Raw genomic sequence first — 14,978 nt, forward strand, 5'->3', positions numbered from 1 at the left:
ATTAAAAATAAATTTGAGAAAATATAAGTTTGAAGAAATAGGGCGAAACATGGCCTTAAATTCCCCTATTCAAAATCACTGATATCACTATTTCAAACTATTTTGAAATATTTATGTTGGTTTTCATTTTTAATTTTTCAGAAATTGACGCCCCCTATAAAAATATACATAGAGAGACAAAATTTTATATTAAACTTTCAACGAAATCCTAATTTACTAGAACTATGAGACTGATAATGAATATGGTTCCAATGTGATGAAAATGGTGGACGTAGACGATAAAATCACAAGCAAATTTCATTTAAATTGGAGAAAAAAAGTTAGCAGTTTTATGGTTTTACCCTTTAGCTTTGAGTCAGTCGAAATTCGTACACAATTTTAACATCCTCAGTTGACGATTTTGGTCACGTGGGTATCATGATTTACATACTTAAATAGATTGAGGACCTGAAACCCTACTTTAAATAAGCATATTAACTTTGAGCATGAAGGTCATATTTGCCAATATAAGTATCTTTTAACATGCTTATAAGCTTAGCCAAACATTATACAAAGCATAATATTAAATCTCTTATAAGCATAAAATTATATAATTAGGACAAGAAAGCAATTAATATTAAGAGTAACAAACTTTATACACTACATTTTGCTTGCAGGTTTGCTGAACAATGAATGTCTCCCTTCAGCAACCACCTCCCCAGTTGCTTTGTTTCTTATAAGAACAATTGTTCCAGAATAATTACCTTTCCGACCCAAGACTCTTGAGGTGATCTCTAGTTCATCCTGCCAATACAACCATATAAAAGACATAACTTAATATAGAGCCTCGATGCAGCAGTTACAAAGGTAACAGTCAATGCGACGAATTTTTCTTCTTTAATCCTTTAACCAATCTCCAACCGGGGATACGTAACATATTGTGAGGTCCACACACAATCCCAGGCTCAAAAACGACCAATATATCAGTTATCTTTTCACTATTTGTCCTTTCATATATGGGAAATATCATCGGTTGCTATAAGTTATACCAGTTTGGACATATAACCTGTGGGGTCCGGTAATTCATAAATTTCATACAATAATTTCGTAAAAAATAATGCTATTTGCCATCAATGATGACTCCGTGGCATTATATATAGTCTACTGGTCTGGTAATGCTTTCCCATACCAGAAATATTTTGTGGACAGAAATTTGAGGATTGCAACCTGAAGAAAGGCCAAAATTTGGCTTAAAAACAAATGTTACTCCATTGGTTGATCTTCAATGTTACCGGCGTTTGTAAATTATCCTATGATTATACTTCTTACTAAAATCGCCAGCTTGCTCACAAAAACAAGTTAGATGCACAACCAATTACTATACGAAAAATGCAACTTCTTGGATTGTGTCTATGCATCAATGGCAGTGCTGACAAATGGGTTGGCTGCTTCATGTTATCATATCCAAAAACAAGAAATGTGAAGCTAAAAGGTTAATACACGGGTGCACGAATATATCCCATGACGTCCAACTTCAACTGTTTTCAATATTTTACATATTGCAACGATTAACAAGCAAAAGGATACATTGTTATTTGTCGAATTCTTTAAGCAATCATGACCATAGTAAACCGGTAATAATCATAATCCATCAGATGGGGAAAACGTCCACTAACCAACATGTTCACATGGTTCTTACTTTAGTAACACTCGTTAAAAGATTCAATTCAATGAGCAAAAGCATTAGTAATATTATACGTCAGTAGAATAGCATATAAACCTAATGCGATCCCCTTTCCTCATTGACAATGTATCAAGCAAGCTTTTCAGGTAATGCATTCTACATAGCCCATTCGTTTGTGCTAAAAGGAAAATCTCTGGCAGAATTTAGTCAACTGAGAAGGGAAACAGAAACATGAAAGATTTTTCCACCTTCCGTGGTCAGTTATAGTCTTGCATAAGAAGACCAAAGGTACACTAACCAAGTTTTTTCACACTGAAAACAAACAGTAAGCAGATCAAGAAATCTCTGGCTCTTTCGTCTTAGAAAATGAAATGAAAGTTTAAACCCCTATATAAGCAGTGACTACTACAGTTCAGTGCCAAATCAAAAAATTCGTGAAAAGTATCCATTAAAAATACTGAACCCCAAATAAAAATTACACTAATGACACTAGCAGCATCCATGAATGAAGAAAAAGATGGAGATGGGATCAAGAAAGCGTACTCCCATTTTTGCAGTGGCAAGGCAGTTTATTGACATGTCAATTGAAACATCCATAGGTTGTCCCTCAACGTGGATTACCGCAGCTCCTAATTCATCAACCATAGTGGCAATAGCGCCCGGAACAAAGTTCCCATCCTTATTCTGCAAAATCAACCAAGTCTCGATAAACAATTCCTATATTGTAAATTCCAATGAAATCTCGAGAAACACAATTATGAATCAGTGCTTTAATTTCAATGGCTAACTTAACCGATTTTCAATAAAAATTACCTAAAATCATTGTGTTAAATTCATTTGCTCAGTTCTCATTCCTATTCTGCGAAATCAAATCAAATTTGAAGGAAAAATAACTATACCGAATTGGTGTTTTTAGTTAATTATCTAAATTGGCATTCCTAATCTGCAAATCGAATCAAATTTGGACAAACTTCACCCGCAATCCTTATCCTCATACCGTTGATCAAATTACCATCAAGTCAGTAAAAATAAAGAAAGAAAGAAAAGAAACCATAATACGTGGAGATTTACTCTCTTACAGTGAGGCGATGGGGCACTTTGAAAGAGCAAGTGATGGAACCGGGTTGGACTCGGTCGACTCGGATGCCTCTGAGGACGAAATACTCGTAGAAGCTTGAATCGATATGGGGTCTGTGGGGAGGGAAATTGAGTCGAGATACGCGATCTAATCCTTCAATTGCAAAATTTTCAAGAAATTCCTTTGGCTTTTCCATTTTCAAATCCTCCGGCAAAAGATGGATTTTTCAGATTTCAGATTTATCAACCATACAACCTTCGTCGAGTTAATATATTTATTTCAATACTCCACTCAAACCACTTATGATCACAGTTTACTCTTGAAGTTTGTCCATTGCCCTTTTGATCTTCATATTTCACCCTCAAAAATTCGAGTTAAATGTTTTGTTAGCCACCGAACTTTTGGCTATGTCACGATTCACTCATCGAACTTTCGAATTTGTCCTGTTGGCCGCTGAACTTCAATCCATTACTACCTATTACTCCTTGGATCAGATATGTTAATTGACGTGTCTACATGGCAGGCGGGAAATCTAGTTGGCCAATTAAATCCTTACAAGTGTTAAATGATTTTCCAAATAACCGACCACATCAGCATTAATAGCACGCCTTTCCGTACATTTCATGCCTTTCATTGAAACGTTTTCCTCCACAAAATGAAACACACCTTTCATTTACATTTACCTCACCCAAATTGTAAACATCCACAGAAAAAAAAGAACCATAATCGAATTCGAAACCCTAAATTCCTTAAATCGAAACCCTGAGCTCAAAATCAAAGTTCGTTCCAGTCGTTGCTCACTACTCAAACAGCCTACCCAAGCGTAGAGAAATAGCTCCCATTCCATTGTTGTAATTTTTGCAATGGACGGACAACATGAAGGTAAATCTCGAACTCATGGGCTTTAAAAATATGACGCACATGCATTTTAAAATATTGGGCATTCTAGTTGCCATTCATTTGACACTTATGGGTTTTGTAGTTGCTATTCTCATTGTTGAAAATTTTGAAGTTGCTATTAATCTGACAATTATTGGTTTTAAAAATCTGAAAAATATTTATTTACATGGTTTCTTGTGGGAATTGTAATTGTACTCTTAGATTAATTCACAGAATCCTGTGTATCATATGAATGACCTTCATAATATGATTTAATTGTTCAACTAGATTGATATGGTTTGATTCTGCTTGAGTTCTCCACTTTGATATGGGGTTGAGTAGGTTTGAATCATTTGATAGTTAATTAATTTCCAACATCTATACTATAGTAGCAAATGCAATTTTTTTTTTTTTTTTTTGGGCCACAATTCGTTGTTCCCTATTTGATGGTTTACATGTATTCCTCGTTAATGTGGTTTAATTGTATTACAGATTGTGAGGAAGATCCGGACTTCGTTGACTCCGATAATGACTTTGGGTCCAAAGAAGACGACATTAAATATAATAGAAATGTAACCGATGGGATTGAAATTGGATTGAGGGTCGTAAATATGAAGCTCAAGAAGAATGAGAAGAGGGCAAGGTCAATGAGTTGGATGAATTGGAACTGCCATCATCAGAGGAACTACGTTCTCAATGTTCATTCGATGAGGATGACAGTTATCAGTTTCCTAAATTCACTTTTGATTAGGACATGAAAAATCCTCAATTTGAGGTTAGGCAAGTATTCAATTCCGCATTAGAGTTTCAAGAGGCGGTTCAAGCATACGGTGGACTGAACGGGTACAACATCAAATTTAAGGCAAACGAGGAAAGAAGAGTGCAAGGAATTTGTAAACTGGGCTGCAAATGGCGAATATAGGCCTCTAGAATGGATGCATCTGAGAGATTGCAAGTAAAATCTTCCACTTAGCATACCTATAGCTGGGATCAATATAATAGATACAACAATTACATATTCTTGATGCATCGATATATTGAGCAATTCAAGGCGGACTCGGACTGGAAGACCGAGCTAATTTTGGTAACAGTGAAGAAGGATCTCCGCACTGATATTAGCTGAAATGTGGCATGGAATATGCGAAGATATGCCAAAGAAGTTTTAGCACGAAATTTGCAAGAGCAGTTTAGGCGGTCGTAGTCTTACGCAGCAAAGGTACTTCGTACAAATGTTGGCTCGACAATCATTATTGTATTACGGGAGCAGATATTTTAGGGGATCTACATATGCTTCAATTGTTGTAGGATAGGGTTTCGAGATTGTTGTATGAAGGTAATAGGTGTTGACGGTTGTTAACTAAGGGGTTGTTTCGGAAGGATAATGTTTACTGCAGTTGGTCTTGATGCTAATCACTACATCTATCCAGTTGTTTAGAATAAAAATATAGCAGCTTGGCAATGGTTCTTGACTTATCTTTCAAAGGATATTAGTATTGGAGACGGAAGAGGTAGGACGCTTATGACGGACAGACAAAAAGGGCTACAAAATGTGGTAGACGAGTTTTTCCCAGAGGTCGAGTACAGGTTCTGTGTAAGACATATGTACACGAACTTCTTTAATGCTTGGTTCAAGAGTAAAATTCTTAAGAATTACTTACGACGTGCTACCAATCGACCACTGTTGCTGACAACCAACATTGGATGCATCAAATTTGTGAACTTAGTGATGAGGCATACAAATGGTTTATGGATAGACGTCCACGAGAATGGAGTAGATCACATTTCTTGGTTCACCAAGACTTTACGAAGTGATAGACAAAAAATTAGTTGTCAATGTTAACTTCTCTATAATTAACGTTCATGAATAGGATTCAAAAGCATCAAGACAATATGGTGAGGTGTATAGGATGTTAGTGTCCAAAGATCATGAAAAAATTGCTCAAGATTGCTAAAAAATCATGTGAATGCTCATTTTACTTTTCTAGTTGATCGAAATGTCATGTTGAATGTAGCTCAAAGACATATGTAGTCAATCTACAGGAAAGAACTTGTGCATGTAGAGAATGGGAGCTTACAAGCATACCTTGCATCCATGCTGTAGCAGTAATTCTAGATTTTAGAAATGATCCAGAAGATTTCGTTCACGCCTGCTACACGATTGAGTCATATATGAGATGCTACAGTAGTATCATGCATCCAATCAACAGTATGTGATTATGGCCACAGTTGGACATGGTTGATATTACTTTGCCGTCACCGTGAAAGGGGAAGAGATAAATAAATCTCAAAAAAGGAACTGATGAAGAAGTGATAGTGCATTCGCAAGCAAAGACCTATATCCGGAGAAAGGGACGGCTGAAAATGACATGCTCATTATGCGGACAGCAATGTCATAACAAACGGTACCACTCTAGGTCGAATGCACCGGATTCTGTAAGCATGATCTTTTTTTTAGGTGATAATTTGATTAATGTATTCTAACTTTGGTTTTTTGTGGATAGGATTTGTTTGAAGGAAATTTAGAACCGGTTGACACGCATTTTAATAGAGCGGTGGATGAACGAGTTAGTACACGTTTTATTCATTTTTTAAAGTTAGTCATCATATTTTGTGGACAATGAGAGCATTCTGATAATGTTAATGTCTGGACATGCAGGGTAAAATGGTTCTAGAGTGAGCGTCGAAGGACTACAATCCCGGGAGCGAACAAAATTTCCATTTCATTCCAATCCCAATGGTGTCTAGTAAAGCGTGGACGAATGGACTAAAATTTGGTCCAGCAGAAACAATTTACACTCCGTCAACTCCTATTGATGTTCCAACCGATTATGTGAACCTTGATGATGTCGTTGATGACTTGGTTGACATGGAAAATGCGGAATCTGCTAGTATGAGAGTGTTGAGGGTAGAAAAACGACAATGGACGAAGCAGAGTACATTGGTAGGATCGACTGTTTGACTCCGTGTTTGTGTTTCTTAACCAAAGCTGTGACCACATATTTTTACGGAAGTAGAGTACATCAGCAAGACCATATGTTTGATAATGTGTTTTTGTTTTTTGGCGAAAGCTATGACCACATTTTTTTGGATGAAAACAGAGTACATCAGCAAAGTACATTCAGCATAGAATTAATTTTGTAGTTTAACGTAAATAATGGACAGAACATTGGTTAGAATGGGGACAACAATTGAATTATGATTATGTCCATTATAAATGATTTTGGCATGTACATTGACAACATATCCTGTGTGGTTGAATGGGTATATATTTCTCGATTCCATTTGTAATCCTTTCTTTTTGAAATATATAAACTATTTGTTAAAAAATTGAACGCACTAATCAGTTAAATGATAATAAACTAGTTTAGATTAATGTACACCTCCATTACAAAGTTTGATGCCTATAAATATTCAAATTACAAACATAAATTTCATTGCACTGGGATTAGCCTACATTTCAATGTTTGACGTCTACCAACAGTTATAAATCGGTGAATTACACAAACTTGACAACAACATAAACAATTCAATTTCACGGGCTCCTCCTTTTTGTTTCCTGTTATCTTTCTCTCATTTTCCCTTTCGAAAAGAAAATTTGACAGAGATATCAACGTCCTTTTCTTCGATCATTTTAGCAACATGCTTCAACATACCCAACAACAAATGAATTTTCTATGTAGCGGTTGATCGACCAATTGAAAATATTCATCTTCGTCGAGCCGTTTGAAATGACTACAATCATTAGTACAATAGAAGAACAGTCATCCTTAAGTTTTTAGTCGTCCTTTCAATCTCCATGCATTGCTGAATTCCCTTGCCACATACTGGGCATGGTTTATTCATTAGGCAATCCCATAAGTAATGGTTTGGCTTCCTGCAACCATGACAAATCCTCTCGTTCTTTCCTACTATTATAATATGCTATTCCAGCTAGGAAAAAAAAAAGATCAGTCATCATATTCATTCCACATAGTAGATGGGTGATTATCAATAAATGCTATCTAGTTGGCTCAATTTTACTTGCATAGACCTACATTAGGCAACACCAAGAAACCAATGACTGTAAAAGCTGAATTATATCAACATGTTAAGTTGCTATTCATTCTTTTAGATCTATCAATGCTCCTGATTCTACCATTTAAGCCATGTTTAGTTAATGGTTGATGTTGAACTCAAAAATTGGACCTTCCACGTGGCCAATCGATAGCTACTCCACGTATTCCTCCTTGCACATAATCAACGCACGATTAGACGCACACGGCCGGGACCAGTGGGGGTGGCGGCGGCCGTATACACTCCGACGGTCAAGTCAGGTTAGGGTGGTCGGAACAGTACTCAGAGGTTGTGTTAAAAACACTAAGGGAGAGAAGAAAATATATAAACTTGCTATGGAGTGCTATGTAGTAAGAGTTTCATTACCTTTGCCTCTTGCCAAACCTTGGGTATTTATAGGTGGGATGAACTGTTGGATGTGGGACACGTGTATACATCTGACGGTATGAGGTGTCCGTTCATAGGCGTCAATCAGTCGCGTCTGTAGAGTGGGCGGACAGTTTGTTTCTCCTGAGTTAAGTTGACATAAAGTTGATAAGTCACATCAATTAGCCTCATGGAGATGTCAAATCAATTTAAACCTTAAGTGCAGAGAGGATCTTGGCAAAAATCTCTTTCTAAGATTGGCGACGGATCTTCTGATAGAGGACCACTTCGCCTCAGTCTCAGGGATGAGGCGCTTCGGTCAGTTAAGCAGGATCGCCTATGTCTCACAGTGTGCTATCGGTCGTTGACATTGATGAGATCACTTCGAAAACAATTCGAATAGGTGTCTATCAGGTCGGAATGTGTGGTGATGGGACTTTCGAAGCGATTCAGATAGGGGCGTAACAGTGGTCCTCCAAGTCCAGGTATGAATATTTATATTATGGGTGGACTTGCTTTCCTGACCGGATGTGCATGTCTCGGTATTGGGGATCGCGACTTGTGGGAGCTTGTGGGTCGATCTTCTGCAGTAACCGAAGCCATGATCTTAGGCAGATGCGCTAAAGCTTCGTTACTGCATAAGGGAAACACTAACCGATGTGAGGTCGAAGCGCTGCAAGACTGAACGATTAGTAGGGAAAAAAGGTAAACGTGACGATCGAGGCGATGACCCACATGGGACTCGCGTCAGACGTGCCTAAGCTTTGTAAAATTGAGTGAGGAGCTCATCTGCCACCGGTGCGCTGACCCACAGGGGACGACGCATTGAGAGATGACTGAAACTTTATAAAGCTTAGGAGGGAACGCAGCCGCCGAGGTGATAACTCACAGGGGATTTCGCATCAAGTGCGTCTAAACTTTGTAAAGTTGAGTGAGGAGCTCATCTGCCACCTGTGCGCTGACCCACAGGGCACGACGCATTGGGAGATGGCTAAAACCTTGTAAAACTTAGGAGGAAACGCAGTGGCCGAGGCGATGACTCACAGGGGACTTAGCGTCAAATGCGTTTATACTTTGTAAAGTTGAGTGAGGAGCTCATCTGCCACTGGTGCGCTGACCCACAGGGGACGACACGTTGAGAGACGGCCGAAACTTTGTAAAGCTTAGGAGGGAACGCAGCGGCCAAGGCGATGAACCACAGGAGACTTCATGTCAAATGATTTGACAACTATTGCGTATTTCCAAGGTGACAGTTGGGTCCCATGCCCATTCTCCAAAAAAGGCTGCTGCGAGTTCTTATTATTGACGACTGGTGGTGACCGAGGTGACGCGTTTTAAGCGAGCGCGAAGGTCACAGCGAAATCTTAGGCGTAGATCAAATCTGGCGTTTCATTTCAATGGCCTAGATTGAAAATGCGACGAACGGCTTAGATTGATCGCATTTGAATTCAATGGTGGAGATCGGATGGGTCTTTCTATAAAAGGCGGACTCTGAGCTTTTCTCAAGCTTTTTACCCTTGCAAAAACAGACAATATACTCTTCTCTCAAACCATTTGCAATTTTCGGTGTTTTCTAAGCAATTCCGACGAGAAAATACCAACATCCGACGATCTTACACCATTTCCGGCTAGGAAAACCTTCAAACTCGTAAGTTCCAGTACCTTTTAACTTCTGAAAAATGGCTTCTGAGGGGAGTTCTGGTTCGGGGAGGGGGTTAGAACTAGTGAGGATGGACGAGCCCATTGTGTGGCGACCTCCTCAAAAATAGTCGAGGCGATAATAGGGAGAAAATATATGGAAGCGATCGGATAGCCTAGCAGATACTTCTGTGTACTAGGGGGCGTCGGACTACCCATCTAAATTAAGAGAGGCCGACCTAGAGAGACTTAGGGTAGAGTATAGGATCCCATATAACATAAATTTGATCCTCCCCGAGCCCGAAAAGAGGGCCTGCTACCCTAGGCTGAATTGTGTGGCCATTAGTGAGGCGATCCTTAGGGCCGGACTTAGGCTGCCAATTCACCCATTCTTTAGGATGGTGCTTAGATCCTATGGGCTAGCCCCGACCCAACTCAATTCGAACTCATAGAGTCAAATGGTGGGCTCCTGGATGTTGTGGAAAGAAGCGTCACTAGGGCTGGAGATGCCCTTCTCCGTCTTCCAGACCCTTTACATTCCTAAGGTAACTGCCGGGGGGGGATAAGAACCGGGGGTGGTACTAACATCCGACGATCTTACACCATTTCCGGCTAGGAAAACCTTCAAACTCGTAAGTTCCAGTACCTTTTAACTTCTGAAAAATGGCTTCTGAGGGGAGTTCTGGTTCGGGGAGGGGGTTAGAACTAGTGAGGATGGACGAGCCCATTGTGTGGCGACCTCCTCAAAAATAGTCGAGGCGATAATAGGGAGAAAATATATGGAAGCGATCGGATAGCCTAGCAGATACTTCTGTGTACTAGGGGGCGTCGGACTACCCATCTAAATTAAGAGAGGCCGACCTAGAGAGACTTAGGGTAGAGTATAGGATCCCATATAACATAAATTTGATCCTCCCCGAGCCCGAAAAGAGGGCCTGCTACCCTAGGCTGAATTGTGTGGCCATTAGTGAGGCGATCCTTAGGGCCGGACTTAGGCTGCCAATTCACCCATTCTTTAGGATGGTGCTTAGATCCTATGGGCTAGCCCCGACCCAACTCAATTCGAACTCATAGAGTCAAATGGTGGGCTCCTGGATGTTGTGGAAAGAAGCGTCACTAGGGCTGGAGATGCCCTTCTCCGTCTTCCAGACCCTTTACATTCCTAAGGTAACTGCCGGGGGGGGATAAGAACCGGGGGTGGTACTACATTACTTCATGGGGTTCCCGTACTTCATTCATGCTCGATCTGCTGAGCTCCATCAAAGAATGGAAGAGCTCGTAGTGATGGGCTACAGGGTGATGGGACACGATGGAGGGGGACCCCCTGGCGCCTCTTACGGTCCCAACGAAGTATTCAACACTTAGTGAGTATAGTAGTTGCTTTTCTTTATATTTCTCTTCGGTTCGAACCGTGACTAATATTTGCATTTCTTTTGTATGTGCTCTTCCTCGATGTAAGCTATCTTCCGAAGACTTCAAAACCATCTGCATCATCTATCAGCTGCCTCAAAAGAAGAGGTCATACCATAGGCTGATCCGAAAGAACATTCACTTCGTTACACACGACTTGATGGCATCCCAAGGTAACTGGACCGAAGCCTTTACCTTTTATTCCGAACTCTTAACACTTGTACTAATTTGTCATTCGTTCCTTGCAGACAATTTTAATAAGAAGATGCCCGTGCGCCCTGACTTTAAGACCATCCAGAGGATGATGGCAGAGGCACGGGCACTTAAGGCCTCCTCATCCTCCTACAAGAAGCAAATGGAGGATTTGGTGGACGCCAGTAAGAGGCTTCAGCCTCCGACGGAGGAGGAGGTACCCGAGGACTCGGAGGCTGATCTCCGACGGAAGGGCAAGAAGAGCGCCGCACCTCCAAAATGCCCAACTGTGGCAAGGCCACCCCTTGTTCTGAAGCAGACCACAATTCTCACCGGGGTGGCCATTCCAGAGAAGAGGCCTGCGCCATCTGAGGCTGCCACTGCCACTGCCCCGACCACAACACCACTTACTGCTGTGCCAATCGCTCAAGTGTCGGGGCAGCAGAAGAGGAAGAGGCCCCGTCCCTCTAAGGAGGTTGACTTTCTGGACACAAATCCGAAGGAGCCGGTGAGGGAAGTGTCGGAGGCCCTTTCTCCAAAAACAGTTGCAGTGGTGCTGGTCCACAACAAATACTGGACCGAGGAGTGGAGGGACCACACCGCTTCCTGCACAGCTAAAGACTTGGTGGCTGCCAACAGCACCTGCGTGGCTCGGGCCCTGAGTACAAGCATCTAACTCGAGGGCTTGGTGAAGGATCTGAACTCCAAGAGGGAGGACTTCGCCAAGCGCCTCGATGAGGCGATGCACTATGGGGATGCCGTGCGAGAGGTTCAGGCCAAGGCCACGCAGACGGAGGAGGGAAAGAAGGAGGCCGAGGCCCAGCTAACTGCGGCCAAAGCAGAAGTAGAGCGGCTGAAGAAAGAGTTATACGAGGTGAAGTGCCAAGTGGCTGCTATGACTTGACGAGTTGACCATGCCAATGAGCACCACAAGCTCGCCACCGAGGCTCTAGAGGCCTCAAACAAAGAGAAGGCGGAGCTGAGGCAGAAGGCAGAGGCTCAGTCCGAGGAAATTGCCTCTTTGAAGGAGGAGTTGAAGTCTGCAGAGGAGGTGGCAGTTTAGAACTTCATCGACCATTTCGGAGACCATCCCCTGTATGACGACTTCGCCAATTTTTGGGCCTCTTGGAGTGCCCAAGGCTTATTGGGTCGACTGAAAGAGGTCCACCCCACTCTGTACATCTCCTCTTTGGAGGCAGAGTTCGGGGGACCAACTGGAGGTCGGCTTGATAAGCTTGCTGAGGCAGCTCCGGAGGCGGCCGATGCAGAGGTCCCTCCACTAGAATAGGGTTATCTTTTGTAATGGCTTCGGCCTTCTTGTACTTCAATTTTCATTTAAATGAAATGAAATTTTTTGCTAAGTATTTGTGCTTCTGCTTTCTTTCCTTTTGGATCTGTTTATACTTGTATGAATGACAAACATCAGACTAAGTGCCTCGTAACAATAACCAGTTAATAATTGAAGATCGGACCACTCAAGTTAATATAAGTTAAATCACTTAAGTGAACATGAGGCGACTCTTAACGCTAACCGGTTAACAATTCGAGATCGAACCACTTAAGTTAATATGAAGTGGACCACTTAAGCAAACATGAAGAGCCTCTTAACGTTAATCAGTTAATAATTGAAGATCGGATCACTTAAGTAAACACATTGATGGACTGACGAAACTATTGACTAACCGATGTAGTACAGAACCGAAGTTTCATTACTTGAGATAAATTACACCACGCTTTACCAAGGCAATTCCAGCACTTAATAAGCTAGGGGATTTACAACTGAGATCAGATCAGAACAATCGATTCATTAGACAATATTGAGATCGGGTCGGAACAAAGGTTCATCATTGATAGTACTTCCTCAAGTGTTCGATGTTCCATTGATGAGGCAATGCCTTTCCTACCATGTCTTGAATTTCGAAAGTATCGGGTCGGGATTCCCTACGGATGCGGTAAGGGCCCTTGCAGTTTGGTCCAAACACTCCTGACCCGATCGATTTTGAAAATTGGAAGACCCTTTTGAGGATGAGGTCGCCCAGGCAAAGAGTTCTGTTTCTGACCTTGGAGTTATAATAGCGGGTCATTTTTCGGTGATACTTTACCAAGTTCACTTGGGTGGCATCCCTCATTTCCTCAAGGAGGTGCAGTTCGCTTATTCGAATCTCGTCGTTGCTGATCTCATTGAAGTGTATCCGACGGTGTGATGGGACCCCGACCTCGACCAGGCTCATGGCCTCGGCTCTTTAGGTCATGGAAAATGGTGTTTCACCTATTGCAGTTCGGCTAGAAGTTCTGATAGCCCAGAGGACGTGGGGGAGTTTGTCAACCTAGGCCCCCTTTGAGGTGTCAAGCTTCCTTTTCAGGGTGTGCTTGATAGTCTTGTTCACTGCTTCAACTTGTCCATTTGCTTGGGAGTGATGAGGTGTTGAGAAGTCCTTCTTTATGCCTAGTTCGTCGCATAAGTCTCGCATCTTCCTATTGTCGAACTGCCTTCCATTGTCAGACACTAAGGAGTGGAGAATGCCGAACCTACAAATAATGTTCTTCCAGACGAATTTGGTAGTATTCGCCTCGGTGATCCTGGCAAGGGGTTCAGCCTCGAACCACTTAGTGAAGTAGTCAATGGCGACAATGGCGAAAGTTGCACTTCCTCTTCCTTTTGGAGTGGACCAATGAAGTCAATGCCTCACTTGGAGAATGGCCAAGGGTTGGTTACTACGGAGAGGCTCTGAGCAGACTGTCTTTTTATGTTTGAGAAGCGGTGGCACTTGTCACATTTCTGGACAAACTGGCAAGTATCCCTTTTCAGGGTCGGCCAGAAGTAGCCTTGACGGAGAACCTTGTGTGCCAGAGCCATTCCTCCGAAGTGATTTTCGCAGATTCCCTCATGGATTTCCCTGAGTATGTATGTGGCCTCTTCGCCTCCCACGCATTGAAGAACTGGCGAGGCAAAGCCTCTCTTGTAAAGAGTATCTTCTTGCAGGATGAAGTGCACATCCCTTCTTCTTAACTTCCTCGCCTCGTTTCTAGAAGCAGGCAGTGTTTGATCCTTCAGGTAGGTGATGATAGGCTGCATCCATAATGGGGTGCCTTCTATCCATAGTACCTCTTCACCTCCAGAAATGGAGGGCTTCGATAAGTGTTCAATATGGACGACCTTTGGCAGCTCTGAATCCTTGTTGCTGGTCAATTTTGAAAGACGACTGCATATACATTAGCTAGATGGGGGACTTGAGTCAGTTCGAACCTTTCAAAATGAGGAACTAGGTCCAGAACCAACTTCAAGTAAGTAATCATGCTACCATCTTTGGCTGCAAAGTTTCCATTGACCTGGTTCACTATAAGTTGAGAGTCACTACTCGCCAAGAGCCTTTTGACCCGCATCTCCTTAGCAAGTCTAAGACCTGCCAGAAGGGCCTCGTACTCAGCAGCATTGTTCGAGACTTTGAAGCTGAACCTTACTGCACAATTTAGCCCATGGCCTTCCGAGCTTTCGAATACGATCCCTACCCCAGAGCCAGTCTCTTCTGAGGACCCATCTACGAACAGTTTCCATGTGGGGGGTTTGGATGGTTCTATTATCGCCTCCATTTCTGGGGCTTTGGTAAACTCAACCATAAAATCATCAAGGGCCTGGCCCTTGATGACGTGTCAAGGTTGGAACGTTAGATCGAACTCACTGAGCTCGATTGCCCATTT

At 42.0% G+C, this 14,978-nt stretch overlaps 1 protein-coding gene and 1 long non-coding RNA gene across 4 annotated transcripts; one reads left to right on the forward strand and one right to left on the reverse strand.

The window, feature by feature from the left end:
- Positions 1–467: 467 nt before the first annotated feature.
- Positions 468–3,163, reverse strand: LOC111407779 (acyl-coenzyme A thioesterase 13). Its single transcript, XM_023037448.1, has 3 exons — positions 2,743–3,163; positions 2,207–2,347; positions 468–783 (listed from the first exon to the last, which is right to left on the reverse strand). Exons 1-3 carry the CDS (start codon positions 2,935–2,937, stop codon positions 640–642), a joined length of 480 nt encoding a protein of 159 aa, XP_022893216.1. The 5' UTR covers positions 2,938–3,163; the 3' UTR covers positions 468–639.
- A 243-nt stretch (positions 3,164–3,406) lies between these two features.
- On the forward strand, positions 3,407–6,816 carry LOC111407780. 3 transcript variants are annotated; one of them, XR_002705192.1, is made up of 4 exons: positions 3,407–3,623; positions 4,113–6,053; positions 6,122–6,184; positions 6,277–6,816. It is a non-coding gene; the product is annotated as an uncharacterized LOC111407780 (long non-coding RNA). The 3 variants fall into 3 exon arrangements; XR_002705193.1 differs by having other exon boundaries at positions 4,113–6,034; XR_002705191.1 differs by having other exon boundaries at positions 4,113–6,022.
- The last annotated feature ends 8,162 nt before the right edge of the window (positions 6,817–14,978 follow it).

The sequence above is a fragment of the Olea europaea genome, chromosome 13 (genome assembly GCF_002742605.1).
Source record: "Olea europaea var. sylvestris chromosome 13, O_europaea_v1, whole genome shotgun sequence".
In the NCBI taxonomy this organism is placed as follows: Eukaryota; Viridiplantae; Streptophyta; class Magnoliopsida; order Lamiales; family Oleaceae; genus Olea; species Olea europaea.